At 60.5% G+C, this 20,837-nt stretch overlaps 5 protein-coding genes across 21 annotated transcripts; 2 read left to right on the top strand and 3 right to left on the bottom strand.

Annotated features, from left to right (window-relative positions):
- Nucleotides 1–349: 349 nt before the first annotated feature.
- atp2c1 (ATPase secretory pathway Ca2+ transporting 1) lies at nucleotides 350–9,368 on the bottom strand. Of its 6 annotated transcripts, XM_077597881.1 has the most exons (27): nucleotides 7,200–7,752; nucleotides 6,619–6,726; nucleotides 6,431–6,547; nucleotides 6,275–6,364; nucleotides 6,167–6,202; nucleotides 6,025–6,086; nucleotides 5,806–5,914; nucleotides 5,563–5,718; nucleotides 5,424–5,492; nucleotides 5,272–5,347; nucleotides 5,101–5,167; nucleotides 4,730–4,854; nucleotides 4,550–4,647; nucleotides 4,391–4,486; nucleotides 4,233–4,322; nucleotides 4,031–4,135; nucleotides 3,779–3,935; nucleotides 3,502–3,672; nucleotides 3,303–3,400; nucleotides 3,159–3,209; nucleotides 2,829–2,995; nucleotides 2,671–2,739; nucleotides 2,472–2,588; nucleotides 2,246–2,393; nucleotides 2,047–2,142; nucleotides 1,805–1,946; nucleotides 350–1,377 (listed from the first exon to the last, which is right to left on the bottom strand). In XM_077597881.1, the coding sequence occupies exons 1-27, from the start codon at nucleotides 7,533–7,535 to the stop codon at nucleotides 1,256–1,258; spliced, it is 3,078 nt and encodes a 1,025-aa protein (XP_077454007.1). In that variant the 5' UTR covers nucleotides 7,536–7,752; the 3' UTR covers nucleotides 350–1,255. The 6 variants fall into 6 exon arrangements, 5 of the variants coding, with proteins under 5 accessions (XP_077454007.1, XP_077454006.1, XP_077454008.1 ...); XM_077597880.1 differs by having other exon boundaries at nucleotides 350–1,946; nucleotides 7,200–7,756; XM_077597882.1 differs by lacking the exon at nucleotides 7,200–7,752 and adding an exon at nucleotides 9,207–9,368 and having other exon boundaries at nucleotides 350–1,946; nucleotides 4,391–4,647.
- A 420-nt stretch (nucleotides 9,369–9,788) lies between these two features.
- LOC144072689 (DNA-directed RNA polymerase III subunit RPC7-like) lies at nucleotides 9,789–12,190 on the top strand. 9 transcript variants are annotated; one of them, XM_077597901.1, is made up of 5 exons: nucleotides 9,878–10,889; nucleotides 10,971–11,112; nucleotides 11,207–11,278; nucleotides 11,339–11,715; nucleotides 11,792–12,037. In XM_077597901.1, the coding sequence occupies exons 1-5, from the start codon at nucleotides 10,779–10,781 to the stop codon at nucleotides 11,876–11,878; spliced, it is 789 nt and encodes a 262-aa protein (XP_077454027.1). In that variant the 5' UTR covers nucleotides 9,878–10,778; the 3' UTR covers nucleotides 11,879–12,037. The 9 variants fall into 9 exon arrangements, with proteins under 9 accessions (XP_077454020.1, XP_077454021.1, XP_077454019.1 ...); XM_077597900.1 differs by having other exon boundaries at nucleotides 9,868–10,889; nucleotides 11,339–11,968; XM_077597898.1 differs by having other exon boundaries at nucleotides 9,870–10,889; nucleotides 11,207–11,715.
- On the bottom strand, nucleotides 12,191–15,392 carry decr1 (2,4-dienoyl CoA reductase 1, mitochondrial). Of its 4 annotated transcripts, XM_077597891.1 has the most exons (10): nucleotides 14,859–15,077; nucleotides 14,027–14,214; nucleotides 13,602–13,659; nucleotides 13,447–13,533; nucleotides 13,240–13,387; nucleotides 13,077–13,176; nucleotides 12,924–12,996; nucleotides 12,647–12,793; nucleotides 12,528–12,590; nucleotides 12,191–12,449 (listed from the first exon to the last, which is right to left on the bottom strand). In XM_077597891.1, exons 1-10 carry the CDS (start codon nucleotides 14,925–14,927, stop codon nucleotides 12,390–12,392), a joined length of 993 nt encoding a protein of 330 aa, XP_077454017.1. In that variant the 5' UTR covers nucleotides 14,928–15,077; the 3' UTR covers nucleotides 12,191–12,389. The 4 variants fall into 4 exon arrangements, with proteins under 4 accessions (XP_077454017.1, XP_077454014.1, XP_077454016.1 ...); XM_077597888.1 differs by having other exon boundaries at nucleotides 13,240–13,533; nucleotides 14,859–15,389; XM_077597890.1 differs by having other exon boundaries at nucleotides 12,191–12,590; nucleotides 14,859–15,085.
- pmvk (phosphomevalonate kinase) lies at nucleotides 15,011–16,796 on the top strand. Its single transcript, XM_077597903.1, has 5 exons — nucleotides 15,011–15,369; nucleotides 15,454–15,517; nucleotides 16,041–16,196; nucleotides 16,267–16,396; nucleotides 16,474–16,796. Exons 1-5 carry the CDS (start codon nucleotides 15,248–15,250, stop codon nucleotides 16,629–16,631), a joined length of 630 nt encoding a protein of 209 aa, XP_077454029.1. The 5' UTR covers nucleotides 15,011–15,247; the 3' UTR covers nucleotides 16,632–16,796.
- Nucleotides 16,793–19,571, bottom strand: LOC144072690 (tropomyosin-like). Its single transcript, XM_077597902.1, has 9 exons — nucleotides 19,283–19,571; nucleotides 18,208–18,357; nucleotides 18,015–18,148; nucleotides 17,817–17,934; nucleotides 17,661–17,731; nucleotides 17,482–17,557; nucleotides 17,336–17,398; nucleotides 17,194–17,263; nucleotides 16,793–17,124 (listed from the first exon to the last, which is right to left on the bottom strand). The coding sequence occupies exons 2-9, from the start codon at nucleotides 18,340–18,342 to the stop codon at nucleotides 17,042–17,044; spliced, it is 750 nt and encodes a 249-aa protein (XP_077454028.1). The 5' UTR covers nucleotides 18,343–18,357; nucleotides 19,283–19,571; the 3' UTR covers nucleotides 16,793–17,041.
- Between the last annotated feature and the right edge of the window lie 1,266 nt (nucleotides 19,572–20,837).

The following is a 20,837-nucleotide window of genomic DNA, read 5'->3' as shown; positions in this document are numbered from 1 at the left end:
ACCCCTTTCTATTTTATTTTGCCTTCGTTGGACTCTGAACCAATCAAAACTCGAAGAATGAACGTGTGCGTGCGCGTGCGCGTATGTTTTGTCAAATCCGGGGGTGGGCTTTTTTTCAAAAGGAGGGATTTCGTTCCAACGTCTAAAGAGGAAAGCTTTCCACAAATTTGCCATGTTACAAGTGCAGTCAGGTGCTGCTGGATAAAGGGCAACCTTCGTTGGTTCAACTGCTGTCTGTGCTGGATAGCTTGGACCAAAAAGTTGCAAGCACAGCAGCTCTCCAGGACTGCTTTGCCCACCCCTGCGTGACCTCTAACACTAGAATACTTATGCGAGCAGAGGACAAACATTTTGATCGTCTCAATCTTTGCTTTATTCGACAAGAAAATAAATGATTCCTTAAAAACAAACAAGATCATGTGGCATCAAAGGGATGATTTGCTTTCTTTACTGATTAACTCTAACGGCCACTTGACCAAAGGTTGGAGTCCCTAAATGGTCCTTAAAAAAATAAAATAAAAGACAGAAAGAAAGAACAAGAATGAGATTGCTCAAAAAAGCGCATGACAATCGCTCCCGGAAAGCATGGCGACAACCGGCCAATAGGGCGGGGGGCTTCTGATCCGGGAGCAGCCGTCCATCCGGCCGTCCTTCCGTCCGCTCCTTAGCATTCTTTAGCCGTTTGATGCCATAGGGCGTGAGCGAGCCCACCCGTGCGGCGCGGACGTAGCCAAAGCAAAAGCATTTTAGAAGAAAATCCCATTTTACAATCCGTTTCAGGCATGTGTGGGGATTCGGGAGCCCCGTATAGCGTCAATGGGGGGGAGCAAATTGTCCTTTGTTTACAGAGGAGCTCGTTTGACTTGTCCGCCACCTTAACCCTAAACCAGGAATCCTTTCCGACTGAAGAACGAGACTAGATACGCAAGTGGGCTCAAAGACTCGCCGGTAGGTAAAAGGGCCGACACGGCCGTTGCCATCTCTTTCCCGACGGGCCACCGGCGTTGACCCTCGGGCCGAAACCTTTCATTTCAAAAAGTCTGGGGAAAATCTCCGGGCGGGAGATCGGTCGGCGGTCGGCCGCCCCGTCCCGACGGAGAGAGTCTGCCGAGGATGACGTGGCGAGGCCACTTCCCGCGCGCCGCCAAGTGGGAGGCCGCTCGCAGTTGAGCTGCGGCAACGCGCCCAAGGAGGCTCGTTTGTGTCCCTGCGCCGCGACACGGGTCCCTCGCCGTGGCGACGCGGGGGTGCCGCGTCATACCTGATGGGAGCCGTCGGCCGGAATCCTCCTGGGCGCGCTTCCCCACCTCTCGGCTTTCTTGATGCTCTCTGACACCACCCACACGGACGACGTCAGGAAGATCAGGAACAGTAGGTCTGCGCACAAGAGAGAGGAAGTCTGAGGCAGACGTTTATTACCCACCCGCGTTCCGGGCATGTGATGGATTTCCGGGTCGCGGCCAGCCGGCGCTTTTCGGGCTCTAAGGCGGCGAGCCGCAGTCCTACAGACGCCGCGTCCATCTTTGGGCTTTTCCCTCGCTCGGACGGATTCCGTTCCGACGACTCGCCGTCCTCGGGCAAAAGCGTTCCGCCTCACCCGCGGCGTCCGAGACGGGACTTGCCGACGGACCGTCTTCGCCGCGAGTCCCAAAATAGAGCCGGCCTGGAAGAAGGCTCCACCCATCGCCGCGTGACCCTCCGTCCGTCCCGGTCGGAGGGAGCGGGAAGTTGGCAGCGGCGGAAGCGAAGGACCCTCTCCGGACGGAAGAAAAGTCTTCGGAGTGGAGGTTTTCGGAGGGCTTACCGAGGAAGCTGAGGCTCTCGGTCTGGAAGACCCTCTGCAGGGGCGGGAAGTAGATGACCAGCAGCTGTCCCATGATGGACGCCAGCACCGCCACGCAGAAGGCGGGGTTGCTGCACAGGCCCAGCTCGTGCACCATGCGCGTCTGGGAACACGCGGGAGTTAGGAGCCGGGAGTCGACGGCCGTCACGTGGGACTCCCGGGAGTCGGGGGGGCGACGGCGGTCGTCGTGACGGCAGGGTCACCTGCGAGCGCGAGCCGAGCGCGTTGAACATGTCGAAGAAGACGAAGCAGGTGAAGGTCATGGTGGTGTCTCGGGGTGTGATCTCGTTGTCCTGCAGCTGTGAGAAAGGGGCTGAGCGGGCCACCGGGAGACGGGAGACGGGAGACGGGGGTGGGGGGCGGCAGAGGCGGAGGGCCCGGCCCGGCCCGGCCCGCACCCACCTCCCTCCAGAAGACGAAGAGCGTCCCGCAGACGATGATGAAGGCCGACACCAAAACCTTAAGGATGAGGCCGCGCGTGATGATGCTGTCGCGGACGTTGCGAGGAGGTTTGAGGATCACCGCCCGGTCCACCGGCTCCACGCCCAAACTGAAAGCGGACGCCACACCCCGTTAGCCGCCGCCGCCGCCGCCGGCTCAAAAAGTCACTTTGGGATTTTGTGGCGACCTCTGAGCGGGGGGGCCGTCCATGATGATGTTGATCCACAAGATCTGCATGGCGTTCAGCGGGTTGGGGAAGTTCATCAGCGTAGCCAGGGAGATGAGGGTCAGCGCGGCGATGCTCCTGTGGGGGGCCGGCGGCGGCCAGTGATAGATACGCATCTATCGCTCACGATCGCCGCCGATAGGTGGCACGGGCCACTCACGTGCTGAGTTGGAAGCGCACAAAGTTCTTGATGTTGTTGTAGATTCCTTTTCCCTCCTCGATGGCCGACCTGCGGGAAACAAAAGAAATGCGGCTCGTCCATGGGGGCCCGCGGGAGGGTGGCGGGGGGCGCTTTCGTCTCCCTATCGCGCGCCTCACACGATGGTGTTGAAGTCGTCGTCCACCAGGATCATGTCGGCCGCCTCCTTGCACACGTCGGTCCCGGCGCGGCCCATGGCCACGCCGATGTCGGCCGCCTTCAGTGCCACCGCGTCGTTGACGCCGTCGCCCGTCATGGCCACCACCGCGCCGATGTTCTGCAAGGACTGCGGCGGATGGACAGACGCGTCAGGTGCCCCGTTCCCACGTCCCCGTAGTATCTCGGAGAGTGTTTGCCAACACCTAGTGCGCCCGTTTCGCGTCTACGGTAACCCCTGGGGGTTTGGGGGGGGGTTGTGTCCTTGTGTGTGTGTGCGCGTGCGTATTGACCTTGACAATTTTGAGCTTGTGTCTGGGACTGGCTCGGTAGAAAACTGATATCTGCGTGCAGAAAAAAAAATGAAGGCCAGTTATGAAGGCCGTGAAGAGGCTCACATGAGCACGGCTCGCGGGCGGAGGGTCGGGGGGTCTCACCCGAGGGACTATTTGCGAGAGCTGCTGCAGTTCCAGACGGTCCACCTCCTCTCCCGACAGGCACTCCCCTCCTTTGGACGACAGGCCCAGACGACCGGCTGCTCGCATAAAAGTAGCGTCGTTTGTCAGCGGGAGGGCCGACGACCTCCGCGGGAGACGTTTAGTTGGGTGAGCTTAGGGCGAGCCTAGCGTTCCTGACCGATGGAGGCGGCCGTCTCCCGGGAGTCTCCGGTGATCATCTTGACGGCGACCCCCGAGCCCAGCAGCGTGCCCACCGCCTCCTTGACTCCCGGCCTGGGAGGATCGATGATGCCCACCAGGCCCAGAAAGTTCAGGGCCCCCATCTGCTCGCCGGAGGCGAAGGCCAACACTGAGGGCAGACGGGCGTGAGGCCGGGCGTGTGGGCGGGTGTGACGCCGGGCGTGAGGCCGGCCGCCGCCGCTCGTCGGGACGGCACGGGGATTCGGCGGGCCTACCTCGGAGGCCGGCGCTGCCCATGTAGCCCATCTGCTGCCCGTAGAGCTCCATCTGCTGTTGGTTGAGAGGAAGCGGGCTCCCCCGGCTGTTGTAGGAGGCGCACAGGCGGATCACCTGCTCGTGGGCGCCCTTCACGAAAAACACGCCCGCCTGGTCCTGAAGAACACGGAGCGGGCGCGCCACGTCACCGTCGGAGCCGCCGGGCCGGCCCCGGTTTTCGCCGCCACCTCGGGCCGGATGCGGTCACGTACCTGTCGCGTGCGGTGAACGCAGCGCACCGCCATCCACTTCTTGTCCGAGGTGAAGGGAAGCTCCTCCACGCGAACGTACTCCCGCTGCACGTCGTCCAGGCCCATCTGCGAGCGAGAGCGAGCGAGCGAGCGTCCGGACCGAGGGATCGGAGAGCGGGAAACCAGGTGGACTCAACGAAGAGAAGAGGCGCCGGCGGACTACCTTGACGGCGAGGGCCACCAGCGCTCCCTCGGTGGGTCGGCCAAGGACCGTCCCGTTCCTGATGACCGCGTCGTTGCAGATCCGCCCCACCTGCAGACGGGCGCGGTCAACGGCCCGCCGCACGCGGAGAAAGAAGGACGGGCCGGCCGAGGACCCACCTCCGCGATCCTGCTCAGCGACGGGTGAGAATAGCCGTGGACGAGCTCGCCCTGGGACAAAACCTCTCCGCTGCCGTTGTAGCCCACGCCCGTCACCTGAAGCCCAAAAGGAAAAAGAAAGCTCGGTAGAGTTCGGTAGAGCGCAACGAGGAGAGCCACCTCGGCGTGGAGTCCGTCCGACGTGAACATCTGCGTGACGGTCATCTCGTTCTTGGTCAGCGTCCCCGTCTTGTCCGAACAGATGACGTTGCAGCAGCCTGCCGAAAGGGGCCAGAGGCGGGGTCAGGCGGGCGTCCACGCCAGTGGGCCCGGGACGGGAGGCCGCGCGCCGCCGCGTACTCAGCGTCTCCACGATGGGGAGCTTCTTGACGATGGCTCTCTTCTTGACCATGCGCATGACGCCCAGCGCCAGGGTCACGGTGACCACGATGGGGAGCCCCTCGGGTATGGCCGCCACCGCCAGGCTGCGTGCGGAACGGCGAGCCGAGCTTAGCTTAAACGACGGGCCACGGCGAGCAAACTCTTTTGGCAGTGTTATGGCGGTGGGTGCCGCCGGAAAGTGTTCCGTCTAAAAGGCCGCCACGAGGCCAAAAACCCAAACCGCCCTTTTCGGATCGAGTGGGAAAAGAAAAAAAATGAAGACTCCAACTGGGAGGAGACGCACTCGGTTCCCGCCGCGTCCCACAACGTCGAGGCCGAGCCGGCCTTACCTGACGCCGATGGTGAACATGTCCATGATTCGCTTGCCCTGCAGCCAGCCCACCAGCATGATGACTCCTGCGGGATGGGTGCGCGGCCGTCACGTTTAGCGCCCAGGTGGTGGGGAGGCGATTGGGGAGGGGGGGGGGGGGGGGGGGGGGGGGGGCGACAGACTGACTGACCGATGATGCCGAAGGAATAGAGCGAGAGCTGCTTCCCCAGCAGGTCCATACTCTTCTGCAGTGGCGTCTTGGGGGCCTAAAAGCACAACCACGCGACCAGTTAACTGCGGAGGAAGCGAAGGGCGGCGCTGCAAAGACTCGGACGTGGGCACCTCCTCGGCTTGCATCATCTTGAAAACCTCCCCGAATTCCGAGTTTTCTCCGGTTCCGATGACGACGCCCTGTCGGCAAAGGACGAGCCCCCCTCGTGTTGGGCGCGCTAGCCTTTTGGGCGTCCCGCCGAGGTCCTACCTTGGCTTTGCCGCAGCGCACCAGCGTTCCCATGAAGGCGATGTTGGCGCGCGACGCAATGTCCCCGTCGGCGGCGGGCGGCTGGCGCGCGGCCGACTTGGCGGAGGGCGTCGTCTCGCCCGTCAGACTGGACTCGTCCACGGAGAGGTCGGCGGCCTGCCGGCGCGGGTCACGGGGGTCAGCGGCGGAGTCGAGCGCCCGCCGCAGAGTCGAGCGCCCGCGGCGGCGGAGTCGAGCGCTCACCTCGAAGAGGCGCAGGTCGGCCGGGACGCGCTCACCCACCGCCAGGCACACGGTGTCTCCCGGGACCAGTTCCCGGGCCAGCGTGTGCTGCATCTGACCCTGGCGAACGCTGAAACGGCAGTCGGCGAGGGTTGCCAGCTATCGCGGTTTTGCCGGCGCTCCACTAACCAGCGACACTGGGGCGGGAGCCATTTTGGAGGAAGGCGACGCTCCACTTACCAGTGACACTGGGGCGGGACCAATTTGCCCAGCTCTTGCAGAGACTTCTCCGAGCGGTACTCCTGTCAAATCCAAAGCCGGACAAGTGGTAAGCGTGGAAGAGCACCACGGCCCCCGCCCCCGCCCGCGGACGTCGGCCCACCTGGACGAAGGCCACGGTGACCACGATGATGATGGCCTGCGCGGAGAGAGACGGCGTTGGCGGCGCTCGGCGCTAACGGTAAAAGAGGGCTCGGCGGTCGGGTCGTACCACGGTGATGCTGACGGCGTCGTCAAACTGCCGCATGAGAACGCTGATGATCGCCGACGCCAGCAGGAGAAGGATCAACGGATCCTTGAACTGGAGGAAGCGGAGAGTGACAAGGCGGCCTCGCCACGCCGCCCGTTTCTCAAACGCCCGGCGTACCTGCCAGATGTACTTCCTCCACAGCGGCTCGTCCTCGCCGATGTCAAACTCGTTCCAGCCGTGGAAGAGCCGGCGGCGAGACACCTCGTCCTCGCTCAGGCCGTGCTGGAGGTTGGCCTGCGCGCAAGGGTTAGGGTTAGGCAAGCGGCCACCGAGCGGGCCAGTCGGACGGCCGGCTCGGGTCTTACCTGCAGGGCGCTCGCCACCTCGTTGACGGGCAGCTCGCTGGCTTTTTTGGAACTGAGCACGGGAACCATCATTTCGTCCTGGCCGCACTGCACATGTGTGTGGGAAAGCTGAAGACACACAAAGCGCCAAACGTGGGCGGCAAAATCAGCTCGGCCTTCCAATTCGGGACGGCGCGTCGATAGCAACGGCGAAACGGCCGCCGTTTGCATCGCCCCGTCTTGGGAGCCGTCGACCCGCTTTCTTTCGAGCGAGACTGTCGAAGGGCCGTTCCGCTCGGGCGGCTGCCGTTTTGTTCTCCTCCGTCAAATATTTGCTCAGCGCGCCGGATCAAAACGTTGGGCCCGGCGACGGCTCTTATCCGGTCCCGGATGTCCGGGTAGGATTGCCCAGCGCTCCCTCCCTCCCTCCACAAACCGGCGACGGACAGAAAAGCCACGGGCGGCCCACGGGACGTCGTGACAAACGACCCCGCATAAAGTGAACTCGGAATAAGCGGTGCGTGCTCCATTGAGCCCCGCCACCAAAAGCCCGACTAAAACTAATCCCCCTTGAGCGAAAAGGAGGGCTCGTCGGGCCTCACCCGCCAGGATTCATTCATCTTTTGTGACCGAGACGCCAAGAGTCCAGACGTACGAGCGGCGGCCGTTTGCTCGGCGGAGGCTCCTGGGTCCGACGGAGATTTGGTGGGGCCGCCGCCGAGGTTTTCTTCAAGGGCGGCGCCGCTCCGCCCCGAGCACACGTGACCGCGGGTTCCCCTGCCGGCTGCGGGCCAAATCCAAACGGGTGGATGCACCACCGGCGGCCAAGAGACAGGTGGCCGCGTGACCGGAGAGGAAAAAAAAGATTCCCGGACTGGGCTAAGAGGCGGAGGGGGCGTGACTGTTGGAAAAGGGAAAGGACGCGGTTCCCCTCCCATTCAAGATTAAGGTCTGCGAGTAAAGCATGCGACGCCGTTCCTTCCTTGTGAGCCCAGAACACCGAGAGCGGCGTCAAAGGCAAGAGATGGATAGACTGGCCTCTCAAGCTCCGGGTTTAGCCTTAGCCTAACCCTGAAAAAAACAAGTTTGTCCGCCTACCTCGTCGCGCTCCGAAAACGCTTTCCCCCACGGCCAAGCGGCCCAAAAAATGGAGGCAGGGGGTTCTCGGCTTGAGGGGCAAATACAAAGAGACCACCGCTTGCCTTGTCCGAATTGACTTTGCTCCTGATGACACCAGCACGGGGAATAGAGGGCCCAACCGCCAAGCAAGCGTCCTCACGTCGGTCTATCTCTCCGGAGCGAGCGCGGGCGTCGATCGGCACACGTCAAAACAATGCGGCCGAACCGGTCCGGCCCGTAGCCAAGCCACTGAAAAGCGACGGCGGCGCCTATCGCACATCCAAGGCGAGGCGCCGCCGGTTTTCAGTCGCTCTCCCGGAGGAAATCCGGGCGCTTACGTTCAAAATGTTCCTCCGCAGCCCCGCTTTTCAGCCAGAGGACTTTTCCACATTTTAGAGCAATCCTAGGCGTTTGTTTGGGTCCGTTCCGGCGAGACTTGAGCGTCTTGTCGGCGAAGCCCGATCGCGGACTCGCGCCGGTGGCCTTTTGCATGGTTTTTGGATCGCATTGAACAAAGATACGAACGAACGAGTGGATTAGCCGATCCCGAATAGAAGATATCCCCGAATGGCCTGTACTTTTGTCCACGGTAAATGCGGGTTGGGGTCAATCGGCCTTCAGAACCCGAGCATCGCACCAATGCAAATGTTCCGCACTCGGGTTGTGCGCGTGACGCCGTGAGCAACGGAACGAGGCCACGGAACAAAGTCCACCGGCGGGCATTTCCTCGCGCTTTCCCACTTGTATGGAAATGTAGGCTTTGGTTTGTGGTACGGCAGTCAGATGCCGGGGGCGGCTTTGGGCCGGCGGATGTCCCTCGATCCGTTGCTTTTTAGGCGACACGTTGATTTTCTCACCTTGACCGTCAACAACGGCTCCGCTCTATTTGTCCGCAAGATGTTTGGGGCCATAAATCCACTCGAAGGCAATCCAATCTTTAAATCAGGTGACGTCTAGCTGTCCAATGATTGACAGTCACTACCTCGGGAGCTCCTTTTATCGGCAGAGGTTCGGAGTCCGGCTTCGGCACGAGGCAACAAGAGTTTGGTCGGGGCGAGCTAGCTCGGGCACCTTCCCGGTTCCTACCTGCCCTACCCGTCATACCTACCCGAACCGACGTCATCTCCACCGCGGCTGAGCATCAAGTATCCGCGGAGCCGCTTACTAGCCGACTACGGCCAAGTGGCAAGCCGCTAGCAAGCCGCTAGCAAGCCGATAAATCGACCATCCAGCCGCCCGAGCCTCTGGTATTAGTGAGACGCTAATGCTAGCGATAGCCAGCCAGCCAGCCAGCCAGCCGTCCTTCCGCCTTCCCCCCCAGCGGACGCGAGTCGAGCCCTCCGAACCGAGCCGAGGCGAGGCGAGGCGAGCCGCCACCCTCCATCCTCCGCAGCCGCGAGGGCCAGGGAGAGGAAAGGAGAGGAAAGGAGAGGAAAAGGCGACCGGGGGGTGAGGGAGGCGAGGAGGCCGGCGACGCGCATTGCACTTACCGCAACTTCCCGTCTCTTTAACATGTTTGGAAAAATCGCTCCGCGACGACGACACAACACGGTTCGGCCACCATCTCAGAAACCTTGGCTGTACTTCCGGGTGCCTTTCAAACCAAGAGCCATCGTTTCCGCCTACATTTGGGCTGTACAATTGAATTGAATTGAATTGAATGCCTTTATGCATTGTTATTATACAAATACTATATAGCAATGAGATTGTTCACCGTGAAGTACACAAATAAATATTAAATAAAGAAGTCAACATAATAAGTAGTCAACATGAATAAGTGGTCACATAAGTATAAGTACAAAAAGTGACTAAAGTGGTTGGCAGCCTATGGAGTTTTAGTGCAAGTCCAAGATAAGACGTTAGTCTTGATTAGGTCCTCCTAGGTGCAGTTGAGTATGGTGACTGCTCTTGGATAGAAACTGTCATTGAGTCTGTTTGTTTTGCCTGTCACGCTCCCGCAGCAGGTCGAAGAGGTGGAAGCCGGAACCGAGATGTCGACGGGCCGCTAACCACTAGGCCCACTTGCTGACCGCTGCTTCGGAGCAATTTTGAGTCCACACCGATTTCAAAAGCTAAAGTATTTTCTTGCTCGTTCGGATTGCCCAAAAATGCCAATTGGGTCAATCGATGGACGGAACTTGTCGGTTGGGGTTGGGGAAGCCAAAGACGTGGTCGCGGTACCTCGGCGGGCCGCCGGGAGGCGCTGACGAGCGGTCGGTGGCAGACCGGCCCCCCTCGCAGGCGACGGAATCCGGAAAAAGGGCAGCAGAGCAGCAGAGGCCAGCCGAGGACCGCGACAAGATGGCGGCGCGTTCAAAAGAGCCAAATTAGCAACTGCTCCAACTGTTCATCGCAAGTAAGCCAAGAGAGCCGAAACAGTTCGAGGAGATGAAACACATGTCAACGTTTTTCAAGCGTCGTCCATGACGACGGATAAAACAACTTCATCATCAACAACAACAACAACAACACGCTCATTACGCGATTGTAACGGCATTGTCCCAGCCAGGTGTCTTGTCCTCAACCCAAGTGACACACACACACACACAAGTGACACAACCCCCGGCGATCAATTTACTCTCTGTGACGAGCAATCGCATCGCGCTAAAAGACCGCCAACACTCTGTACGGTCTTTTGTGTAGATTTGTAGTTGTTTAGTTGATCTGTCCCGGAACAACTTGTAGACTTTTGCTTAAACGAGTCCATTGAAATGGCTTCGATTTTTGCCGCCTTTTCAATGACCCGATACTTACTACCTGATGTTACATGATAATAACAAGTAATACACGATCTCCGGCACGGAACGTATCGCGCCAGGGACTAGTTGAGTGGGGAATGTTTTCTTGCTTGCTTTTGGTTGCCGAGAGAGAAGGAAGCTCGCGAGCTCGCTCCTTCTCTCTCGCTGGATGCATTTGGCTCGTCGCGTTTGCCCCAAAATAACGTACTATTTATTGATTTTTTTTGCTACCGTTAGGGTGTTTGAGCCCCCGCTGGCGCTACAGCTAAAGTTTTCACAGGGGTCCGGCACGTCCCTTTCTCCGTCCACACCCGCCGCCGCCGCATGATGTCGTCGGGTCGCGGCAGACGGCGAGGGGGCGAGCCGACGCCGGCGGCCGTCAACCGAGGCGAACCCTTCCTGCCCTCCGTCCAGCAGCCCGGTCCCGCCTTTCCCGTGAGTTTACCGAGACGCGGCGCGGCGCGGCGCGGCGCGCCTGCCCCCTTTTCACCTTTGACCCAGCGGCCATCCGTGCAGGCGGCGGAGCGCACAGCCCTCCCCCTGGCTTGCGGCGAGGAGGCCGAGTACCTTTTGGCGCTCAAGCAGGAGTTCCGAGGAGCCATGAAGACGCTGCCCAGCTTCACGCAGACGGACGCCGCCGCTCAGAGGTCGCACGCAGGTGGGCCGGACGCCGCTCGAAGGTTCGGGGGTACGTGCTCCGCGGCGGCAACGCGCCCCGCGACTACAACGCTCTCTCACCTTGGTTCCTTCAGACGTGGAAAGATATTCGGACAAATATCACAACGGCGGCGAGCAGACGGAAGCGCTGAACGACTGGATCGCAGGTACCGGAGAAAAGCTCCGAGCCCGCCGTCCGCTCAACCCGTCGCTTTCTGCCGCCGCAGACTGGAAGAGATTCCCCAAAGAAATACGACTGAGCGTCACAAGAACCCGGAAAAAAGGTCGCTCGGCGCCCGGGAATTCTCCGGCCGCCGCCGCCGCGGACCTCCCGTCCGTCTTGACCCACGGGCAAACGTCAGCTTCGGCCGGGGAGGCGAAAGGAGGCGGGGCTCGAACCCTGATGGAAAACAAACAAGTTCTGGTCAAGCTGGAGATGAGGCGTCCGGACGGCCGCGTGGCCGAGGGCGGCCTAAAGGCAAACCCGCAGACGCCGGCCGGCGAGGAGCGTCGCGGCTCCGACGACGAGGAAGAGGAGGACGAGGAGGAGAAGGAGGGGGGGCAGGAGGTGGAGGAAGATTACGACGAGGAAGAAGTGGAGGAGGTGAGCGAGGAAGCGCCGGCCCGAAAAGCCCCGCCGTGGAAAAGTCAGCCTTTTCTGTTTTGTCCGTCTGCGGCAGGAGACGGACTACATCATGTCCTACTTTGACAACGGCGAAGAGTTTGGCGCCGAAAGCGACGACAACCTGGACGAAGCCGTTTACTGATGGCGTGCGCCCGGCGACCCGAAGAGACCTCGTTGGCTTTTGCGCCACCTCAGCTTTTGACCACGTCCACTGGATTGGAGAGATCCTTTGGCCCAACAGACGCTTTCAAAGTGCCCACAAAGAACAACGTTCAATTGTAATTCAAGCTCATCACGTTAATTTTGGCATTTCTACGCTTTCAATTTGAACGGATGGTTTTTATGTCCCCAAATCCCTTTCGAGGTTCCTTTTTGGAACATTTTCATGGATTTTGGCACACCTGTCATGGAAATGAAGGGGGCGGAGCCCAAATAAAATGGAATGACACGGGAATGAATGCATTTGCCCGTTTAATGTTGGCACCGCCTTTGCGACGGACGGTGCCATTTTTCCAATCCGTTACATTTGTAACCGGCAAGGCGGCGATTGATCAAAGGATGGGCCGTCGGTAGGCTCAAGGCACTGGGGGGAGCACGGTGGGCATTTGGAGAAGGCGATGCGCCCAGGAAGGGGGTCCCCTCGTTGGCTCGCCTCAGGACCCTTTGGTGCTCCGGATCATCTTTTCCATCAGCTTCCACTGCTCGGGCGTGACCTGAGCAAAGGCGGCGTCCGTCAGGCCCCGAAAGGGCGGCGACTCCAAAGAAGGAGGGCAAAATGGAAAAGGCCCCACCTTGCGCAGCTCGTTGAATTCTCCCGCCATCATGGCGTACTCGCCGCCGTCGAAGCGGACCACCTGAAGACCGAGGTTAGGCGCGCCGTGCCGGCTCGGAAGCGGCGGCGCCCACTTACGGATCCCGACATCCAGCTGGCGTAGTCGCTGCACAGGTACGACGCCAGGTTGGCCAACTCGGAGGCTCGGCCCAGACGCCCCGCGGGGATCCGGCTCAGCGTGCCCGCTTCGAACTCTCCCATGGGGTCCAGTCGGCTGAAGGCCCCCTTCGCGCCAATACGGATGTTGGTGTCGGCGGGACCCGGTACAAAGAGGGGCGCGAGGGTCGGCAGGACCCGGTGCAAAGAGGGGCGCGAGGGTCGGCAGGACCCGGTGCAAAGAGGGGCGCGACGTTACCTTGGTTCGGATGGGTCCGGGCTGGATGATGTTGAAGCGGAGTCCGTAGCGCCCCCACTCTGCCGCCAGAGACCTGAAGGGGGGGAGGAGGAGGAGGAAGCGGCGATGGCTGGCTGGCTGGCCGGAAAGCCGACCGAGCCCCGTCGCACTTACTTGTAGAGCGCCTCCACGCCGGCCTTAGCCGCCGCGCTGGGCACCACGAAGCCCGAGCCCGACTCGGCGTAAATGGTGGTGATGGCCAGGAAAGCCGCGCCTGAGGACAGAGCGTTTGGGACGGCGCCGTCGGAAGCGGCCCAAACGGCGCCCGCCCTCCGACCTTTCTGCTGGCGAACCAGCCTCTTGCCCAGCTCCAGCGTGACGTAGGCCGTCCCGTTCAGGACGATGTCGGCCACGGTCTTCCAGGCGTTGGCCGACAGATTTTCCGACGGGCACACAAAGTTTCCCGCCGCGTTGTTGACGATCACCTTGGAAGGGACGGTGGGTCGACGGGGGCGAGCGGCTCGGCCGAGACGGGCGTCCTTACGTCGGGCAGGCCCGTCAGGCTTTCCACTCGTTGGACGCAGCGCGCCACGGCCTCCGGATCTCGGACGTCCAGCTGCAGCGCGTGGACCTGGGGGCGGGTCACGGTAGGACGTCGGGCCGGCCGGGGAGGGCGCCCGGCGGACGCATCCCACTCACCGGATTCCCCGTCCGCCCGCTGATCTCGTCCGCCGTCTTCTGCAAGACGTCCAACTTCCTGCGGGACCAAGGAGAGCTGATGCTGGGTTTCGTCGCGGCAAAGACAAAAGCGGACGTTCTGAGCCAAAAGGCCGCGCCGTGAATTTTGCCGCCGCGCAAAATTCCACCTTTCCGAGGTCATCGGCGGCACGTAATATCGTGCAAAAAGGTCGTAACGTTATGAGATTCCCGTGGTTGTGGGACTTATTTCCCCCGCTGCGAAGCGGGAGTGCTCTGCTTTGACTTTTGCCGACCTTCCGGTCTGCATGAACCCAGAACCGCTTGGGCGAAGGAGTTTTTCGCGTGACGGTCCAACTTTGGCACCAACGCAGCAGAAGAGCGAGCGCACGCCGTCTGTCCGACCAACGACCGACCGACTCACTGACCTGCTGACGATGACGCACTGCGCCCCCAGCTGGGAGAGGACGGTGGTCATGGCGCGGCCCAGTCCGGTCCCCCCTCCCGTGATCAGGGCCGCCCGTCCTCGGAAGGTTCCGGGCGGGAGCATGGCTTCCTCCAGCGGCGGGAAGAAGCGCGACTGGGGGAGGGGCGGCGGCGAACCGCTCAAACCCGACTGAAAAAGACAAAACGTTCTCCTCAGTGGCAAATACGTACAAAATGTTTCGATGCCGTGGACGAAGCCCGGCGTCGAAGCCCAGCGTCGTTCCCCTAACCCGGGCTACTTTAGCGGCGGCGCTCTTATTTCCATTCACCTTTGACAGACACATCTTTGGGGGTAAAGGGACAGACAGCCCCCAGACTAAATGACCTTCACATGGGAGGGTCTCTCAGTTGGAAACATGCAAAGCCAATTTCTTCATGTCCGTCGGTGACGAGATATGACCCTAAGCCCGGCGCCGCTGACGGCCACGGGTACGTGGTACGATGGGTATTATCGACGTCACGGGGAACCTCAATCGTTCGCGGCACGTGCATTCAAATTGCTGCCCCAACCCCTCGCCGCCGCTGACCACTTCCTGTATTTCACTCCAAAAAGTGTCTCTTTTGCCAAGGCTCGAACACGTTTCATTTGCCTGGGAAGCACGCAAGGCGAGACGAGACGAGAAGGGAGTCGTCTGTCCCTTTAAATCGAGTCACGGGCATCATCGACAGCAAAATGGGTGAAAGGTCCAACGAGCGACCGGCGACTAAAATGTCTCGAGGAGTTTGTCGACGGCGGCGAGAAAAGCAAAAACAGTCCTTTCGTTTGATGCTCACCGCCACAAAAGTTTGCCAAGATTTCCTGCGAAGGAACGCCGACGCCATGTTGACGAGAGCCACCGCCATGGAGCCGCAGTGAGCCGGATGTAGGCCTTCTCCTTTTCAGAATAAAGCGGAAATAGCGGCGGAGGCAGGCGGTGGGCGGCGACTGGACGTCGTTCATTTCTCTTGCAAACACTTGGTCGAAAGCGTAGCGGCGTCCAACTTCGTTCCAGTTCGGCCGTCCGCTCACCCAGCGCTCCCGTTTGGACAAGTCTCTTGTTTTGAAGCTCCCGGCGAGGGGGTGGGGTGCGCGTTCCTCCACTTCCGCCGTCTCTCGGAATCAGCGACCGACCGACCGGTCGATCGATCGAACAAGCGCTCCATCGGCGACCGCGCGCCACGACATGTCGTCCACGCTCCGAGGCGATCACGGGCTCGCTTCCGATTCGGAGCCCCAACTGGTTTTGGTTCTGAGCGGCAAACGCAAGTCGGGGAAAGACTACGTGACGGATCTCCTCGTCGATCGGTAACCTCTCGTCCGTCCGTCCGTCGATCAGGTGTGAGTGCCCGCCCTCCTAATCCCCCCCCCCCCTTAACCGTGCCGCCCCAGGCTCGGAGAAGACGTCTGCGGCCAGGTTCGCCTCTCGGGGCCTCTCAAAGAAGCTTACGCACAGGTGAGTGACGTCAAGCCAAGCCAAGCCAAGCCGTCGGGAAGTGGCGAGGGAACAGGGAGGTGGGCTGGGGACCGCGACCCTCTTGGCCTTCTCCAACCATCCGAGCGTTCGTCGACCTCGACCTCGATCGAGCAAAAACTTCTGCCTGCCTTCGTGCTACGGCGTGTCAATATTTGAAATTGGAAAGCAGCCGGCATCCGGTGAGTGCTTTGCCCAAATTTGACGTCAAGCGAAAGCGGCCGTTTTCCGTCTTAGTGCTTAGGGTTAGTCTTTTTCAAAGTGAGTCAGACTGCACCAGATCAACATCCTGTGGCACATTCCCAAAAACAACCCTTTCCCTTTCCCTTTCCACATTTCATTCCGTCTGCTTTGAAGCAGTCCACTTTTGGAGATCCGTCGCCGTGCACGGGCGTGCGCCACTCTTACGTCGACAGGGATGAGTGAGAGACCTCCGGTCCAAACGGACGGAGGTTGGCCTCCGCCGATCAGTCAAGTCACCGAGCGATGCCGCGTTGTGGCGCAGGAGCACGGTCTGGATCTGGAGCAGCTTTTGGGCACGGGCTCTTACAAGGAGGCGTACCGGGCCGACATGATCGCCTGGGGCGAAGCTCGCCGCCGCTCGGACCCGGGCTTCTTTTGCAGTCTGGCCGCACGAGGGGCTCGTCGCCGGCCCATTTGGGTAGGTGGGCTGGCTTCTCCGATGGCCCAACGGCCGGTTGACGGACGCCCTCCGGTCCTCCCGATCTCAGGTGGTGAGCGACGCGCGGCGGATGTCGGACCTCCGCTGGTTTCTCTCCCGATTTCCACGGCGGACCCGCTGCATCCGCATAGAGAGCCGGGAAGAAACCCGCAGGTGCAGGGGGTGGATCTTCACCGCGGGTAAGCGCACACACGCCACATCCACGGACCGCCGCCTCCGCCCCCGTTTGCTCATCCTCCCTTTTTCTCGCCTTCAGGCGTGGACGACGGCGAATCGGAGTGCGGGCTGGACGCCGGCGTGGACTTCCACTGGACCGTGACCAACGAGGACGACGCCCCTCCGCTGGACGAGCAGCTGCGACCCATCTTGGCACTGGCGGCCGAAGCCGCGGCGCGAGCGGGCAAAGCGGCGTGACGGAGGCCGCCCGCGGGGCTTTTGTCCGCCGCCGCGTGGACATCCGTTCTCCGGTCAGGGTACGACCCCATTTTGGGATCCGGAGACGAAACGAGCCGGCTGGACCTCCGTAGAATTTGTTTGGAAAGCCAAAGCCGTCGACGGCCAATAAAAAGGTGGAATCAATGGGCACCGTGCGTTTATTTTAGAAAAAGGACAACAACAAAAAACCATAGCTGTCACGGAAACAGCGTAAGACCACGTGATGCCCGCTCGACGGCGTGGGTGCGTTTGGCCCCTGGACCCGGCCGGGCTAAGCCAGCACCGACCGGGCTTTGGCAGAAATAGGAGAAGATAGGATAGGATGAGCCCTTCCCTTCGAGCGAGCGAGGAATGAGCGAGCGGACGTGGGTGGGTGGGTTTTGGAATGTTCAGCAGGAGTTGAGCTCCTCCATGGTCTGTTCCAAGGTGGCGTGAAGCTCGGCGTTGGCCGCCTTGGTGGCCGCCAGCGATTCTGCCCAAACGGAAGAGCTGTCAGACGCTTTGATCCATCCATCGCCTGCCTGGATGGATGGCTGCCTACCTTCCAGGGTGTCCACGTGTTTCTCCAGCTTGGCCACCTGGCGCTCGGCCGACTCGGCCCGGTTCTCCGCCTGGAGGGAGGGAGGGAGGTTGGGTAGGACGGACGGACGTACGGGCGGACGGAAGGGTTAGGCGAGCCTCACCTCCATCAATTTGCTCCTGAGGCTGCCGATCTCCAGGTCTGAGCGCTCCTCCCGCTGGGAAAACTGGCGAGAGACGGCGGCGGCGTCAGACGGCGGCGGCGTCAGACGGCGCTTGCTCGCTCAGTCGGTGATCACGCCCCGCTTACCTTATCGGCCTGAGACTCCAGACTCCTGGAAGTGGCCACCAGACTCTTCAGCTCGTCCTCCAGCTCGCGGCCTTTGCTGCGGAAAGGAAAGGAAAGGAAGGGAAGCCGTGGGACGTCTATCTATTTGGGCGGGGAGGCAAAAGGGCGGAGGGGGACGAGCGAACCGTCGGCGGCGTCACCTTTCGGCCAGCTCGGCTCGGGCTTCGGCGCGCTCCAGTTCCTGCTCGCCCATCACCAGTTTGCGGGCCACCTGTCGATCGGAATCGGGCGGCTCAGGTCGGCTCGGCTCACATTTTGGAGCAAAAGAGGGCGGCGACCGCGGCGCGAGCACCTACTTCCTCGTATTTGCGATCGGCTTCCTCGGCGATGATCTGCGCTTGCTTGAGATCGACGGTCAGGAGTTCCATCTTCTCCTCGTCCTTCATGGCTCGAGTCTCGATCACGCGAATGCCCCTGAAGCCGAGCCAAGCGAAGCGTGACGGCGGGTGGGCGGTCGGGCGAGCCGGCGCGCCCACGACGGCACCCCGCCGGACCTCTCGCTCTCGTCGGCCACCTTCTCCAGCTTGTCCAGCTTGCCCACGGCGGAGGTGAGCTGCACCTGCGTCTGGTCCAGGTTTTCTTCCGTCAGCTGAAGCCGGCGACTGAGCGACGCCACTTCCGCCTCCGCCTGCGGGCCAGTCGGCGCGTGTCAGCGGCGCCGGGCGCACGGCGACCGCTGGCGCTCACCTCTTCGCGAGTCCGCTTCTCGGCCTCCAGTTGGCGCTGAAGCGTCTCGGCCCGGTCTTCGGCTTCTTCCGCTTGACCTTGAAGAACTTTGATCTTCTTTTTGACGGCCTCGATGCTGCTCACGCCGCTCATCATCTTGCCGCTCTACTTCTAGCCGCAAAAGAGATAAAGACGGCGGTCACCCGTCTGAAAAGGAGAACTTTGGCGCCGCGGGCCGGCGGCCCCGCTTTTTCCCGCTCCCGTTCCGATCCGATCCGCGTACTTGTATCGGCACAGGTAAAATGACATCCATCGGGCCAATGCGGGTGGTTCAAACGAGGTGGTTTTCAAGTGGCCCGGCACGGGTTCAGAGCGGGCGGCCGCGTCGTCGGCAAAGCGGTGAGACACCGACGCAAATGGCGTGGAATTTTCTAAAATTCCAAACGTGATAGCCCTGTTTTCATAGCAAACATTTTAACGGCGGGAAAGCTCGGGGGTGCTCGAAAGCCAGCGGCCTTCCAAATGACCTTTGAGCGCTCGCTCGACGCAAGGACGGCGGATTTCCGAGCGGACTCCCGGGATAAGAAGCCCCGGGCCGGGGAGCAGGTAAGCGCGTGGAATTGATGAGGAGGTCATTGAAGAGAAAGGCCGGTCTTGAAGCGCTTCTTTCAAACTGGGCCTCGTCATTTCGAGAAACGGGAACTTCCGTTTCCGCGACGGGGTTAGGCTTTTCACAATGGGTGGCACAAATTTGAAAGCGGCCGAGGTGCAGCAGCAGCAACTGCAGCGAGCGGAGCAAGTTTGGGCGGGTCCGGACGTTCCGGCAATTCACTGACTGACTGGTTGGTTGGCTGGCTGCCTTTGACTGACTGACTGACTGGTTGAATGACTGACTGAATGACTTTCTCTCTCTCTCCCGCTCGCGGGCGCGGGCGGGCGACGTCGACGAACGAACGCCTCGAGCGAAAGGCCGAGCATCCCGATTTCCCGACTTGACGCTTTTCGCCGCCTACGCCGTGAGCAAGTTTCGGTCGGGTGAGAGGCCGAGCGATCGAGCGATCGAGCGCGCGCGCGTGACGCCTGCCACACTTGTTACCTGTTCGAGTCGTCACAGGCTAGCAGGCTAACGGACAGCGGCAGGAACGTCGAGTGGCAAGGCGGCCTGGCTTGCTGGAGCAAGAGGAAGTAGCAGACGCCTTCGACGTGGCTTGTGGAGTCGTGGCCTTGGGCGTTGTCGTCGTCGGCGGTGGTGGTGGTGGTGGTCGTGGTGGTGGCGGCGGCGGCGGCGTCGTCGTCGTCGTGCTTGGGCTGGCGCTTTTGGTCCCGTCTCGTCCAGTCGGTCTCGTCTTCCGTATCCGACCAACTCCCTAGCGGGACTCCGCCTTCTTCCGCGTTTATGCTCCCCAAACAGGAAGCCACTACGCCAGACGGCGAGCCTTTCTCAATAAAAGCTTTTCCCTAACCGCAACGCTGAACGCTGGCGGCCGGTCGATTTCGACCTCGGTGGAATTGGGGTAGAACGACAATCGAGGCATTCAATTCCATTTAATTCAATTCAGTTAGCCGATTTCAACCTCGGTGTAATTGGGGTACAATGACAATCGAGGCATTCAATTCCATTTCATTCATTTCACTTAGCTAGTATATATATGTGTGTGTGTGTACAATGACAATAAAGCTTTGAGTTCAATTCAATCCCTCCCGGTCAAGTGCAGCGATAAAGTCGAAGAAAGAAAAAAGATAGCGACTTTCGGGTGTTACTCGGGACCGTGAGCACGTTGGCATTCCTGATTTTAATATGAACTTTAGAACGCTTTTATCAACATTGTGTTCATTTATAAATATATTAAGAATGATATCAAACATTACTAACAGGGAGTGGTTAGCCAGTCTCACAGTTCAAGGGTCAATCCCCGATGGGTTCCAACCTTCCTGTGTGGTGTTTGCGCGTCCTCCCTGTGCCTGCCCGTGTCGTTTTTCTCCGGGTACTCTGCTTTCCTGCCAGCGTCGTTTTTCTCCGGGTATACTGGGCTTTCCTCCCACATCCCCCAAAACATGCACACCCGGCGAGCTGGGTGAGCGCTCTAAATTGTCCCTAGCTGTGAGTGAATTGGGCCCTGGGATTGGCTAACAACCCAACACAAGCCAAGCCAAGGCATTGACGGCGTCCCCCGTCTGCTGCCCATAGTCGGGCGGACGGGTTAGGGTTAGGGTTAGGGTTAGGGTTACCGGACACCGCCGCAACCCTCGCGAGAACAAGCGGTGCGCAAAATCAATGAATAAGACGACTAACCATTTAAAAAAGAATAACTGCTTGTATTGAAGTTTTTTTCATGAGCAAAAAGAGTCACTTGCCCGTCCGTTAAAGTTTGGAATAGCTGCCGTCCGCCGTCGCCAGCCGTCGCCAGCCGTCTCCAGCGCTCTCCCTCGGAGTCTCATTTGTTTTCATTTCCTCAATTCTCATTCGGAACTTCTCCAGCACCGGACTCTTGCTCAACTTGCTCTCCGTCGCTCGACCCGTCGGCGCTCCACTCCGAACGGGAGGGTCGGCGGCGGAGGGACAAAGCCGGGGGAGGGTGGGCGTGTGTGGTTCCCCGGCGGTTCCGACGCCATGGGCCGGGGTCAAAGCCAAAAGGGCCAAATGGAGCTAA

Source organism: Stigmatopora argus, chromosome 4 (genome assembly GCF_051989625.1).
Source record: "Stigmatopora argus isolate UIUO_Sarg chromosome 4, RoL_Sarg_1.0, whole genome shotgun sequence".
Taxonomy (NCBI): domain Eukaryota; kingdom Metazoa; phylum Chordata; class Actinopteri; order Syngnathiformes; family Syngnathidae; genus Stigmatopora; species Stigmatopora argus.
The sequence above is the reverse complement of the archived record's forward strand: the minus strand, read 5'-3'. Positions and strand labels throughout refer to the sequence as shown.

Bases quoted from the DNA above. Each gene is read 5' to 3' on its own strand.
- atp2c1 (XM_077597878.1), bottom strand. From the start codon at position 7,535: ATGGGAGGGGAACCGCGTCCTTTCCCTTTTCCAACAGTCACGCCCCCT. The intron at 5,168-5,271 runs GTCAGTCAGTCT...CCCATCCCGCAG, and splicing joins CTATTCCTTCGGCATCATCG to GAGTCATCATGCTGGTGGGC. The intron at 4,323-4,390 runs GTGGGTCCTCGG...GCCCGTCTGCAG, and splicing joins CGCTGAGCAGGATCGCGGAG to GTGGGGCGGATCTGCAACGA.
- LOC144072689 (XM_077597894.1), top strand. From the start codon at position 10,779: ATGATGTCGTCGGGTCGCGGCAGACGGCGAGGGGGCGAGCCGACGCCG. The intron at 10,890-10,970 runs GTGAGTTTACCG...CCATCCGTGCAG, and splicing joins AGCCCGGTCCCGCCTTTCCC to GCGGCGGAGCGCACAGCCCT.
- decr1 (XM_077597887.1), bottom strand. From the start codon at position 15,024: ATGAACGACGTCCAGTCGCCGCCCACCGCCTGCCTCCGCCGCTATTTC. The intron at 13,534-13,601 runs GTGAGTGGGATG...ACCCGCCCCCAG, and splicing joins GCGGGCGGACGGGGAATCCG to GTCCACGCGCTGCAGCTGGA. The intron at 12,794-12,923 runs GTAACGTCGCGC...ATTGGCGCGAAG, and splicing joins CCGGACCCATCCGAACCAAG to GGGGCCTTCAGCCGACTGGA.
- pmvk (XM_077597903.1), top strand. From the start codon at position 15,248: ATGTCGTCCACGCTCCGAGGCGATCACGGGCTCGCTTCCGATTCGGAG. The intron at 15,518-16,040 runs GTGAGTGACGTC...GTTGTGGCGCAG, and splicing joins TCAAAGAAGCTTACGCACAG to GAGCACGGTCTGGATCTGGA. The intron at 16,197-16,266 runs GTAGGTGGGCTG...TCCCGATCTCAG, and splicing joins CTCGTCGCCGGCCCATTTGG to GTGGTGAGCGACGCGCGGCG.
- LOC144072690 (XM_077597902.1), bottom strand. From the start codon at position 18,342: ATGATGAGCGGCGTGAGCAGCATCGAGGCCGTCAAAAAGAAGATCAAA. The intron at 17,935-18,014 runs GTCCGGCGGGGT...GCTCGGCTTCAG, and splicing joins GTGGCCGACGAGAGCGAGAG to GGGCATTCGCGTGATCGAGA. The intron at 17,399-17,481 runs GTAAGCGGGGCG...GTCTCTCGCCAG, and splicing joins TGGAGTCTCAGGCCGATAAG to TTTTCCCAGCGGGAGGAGCG.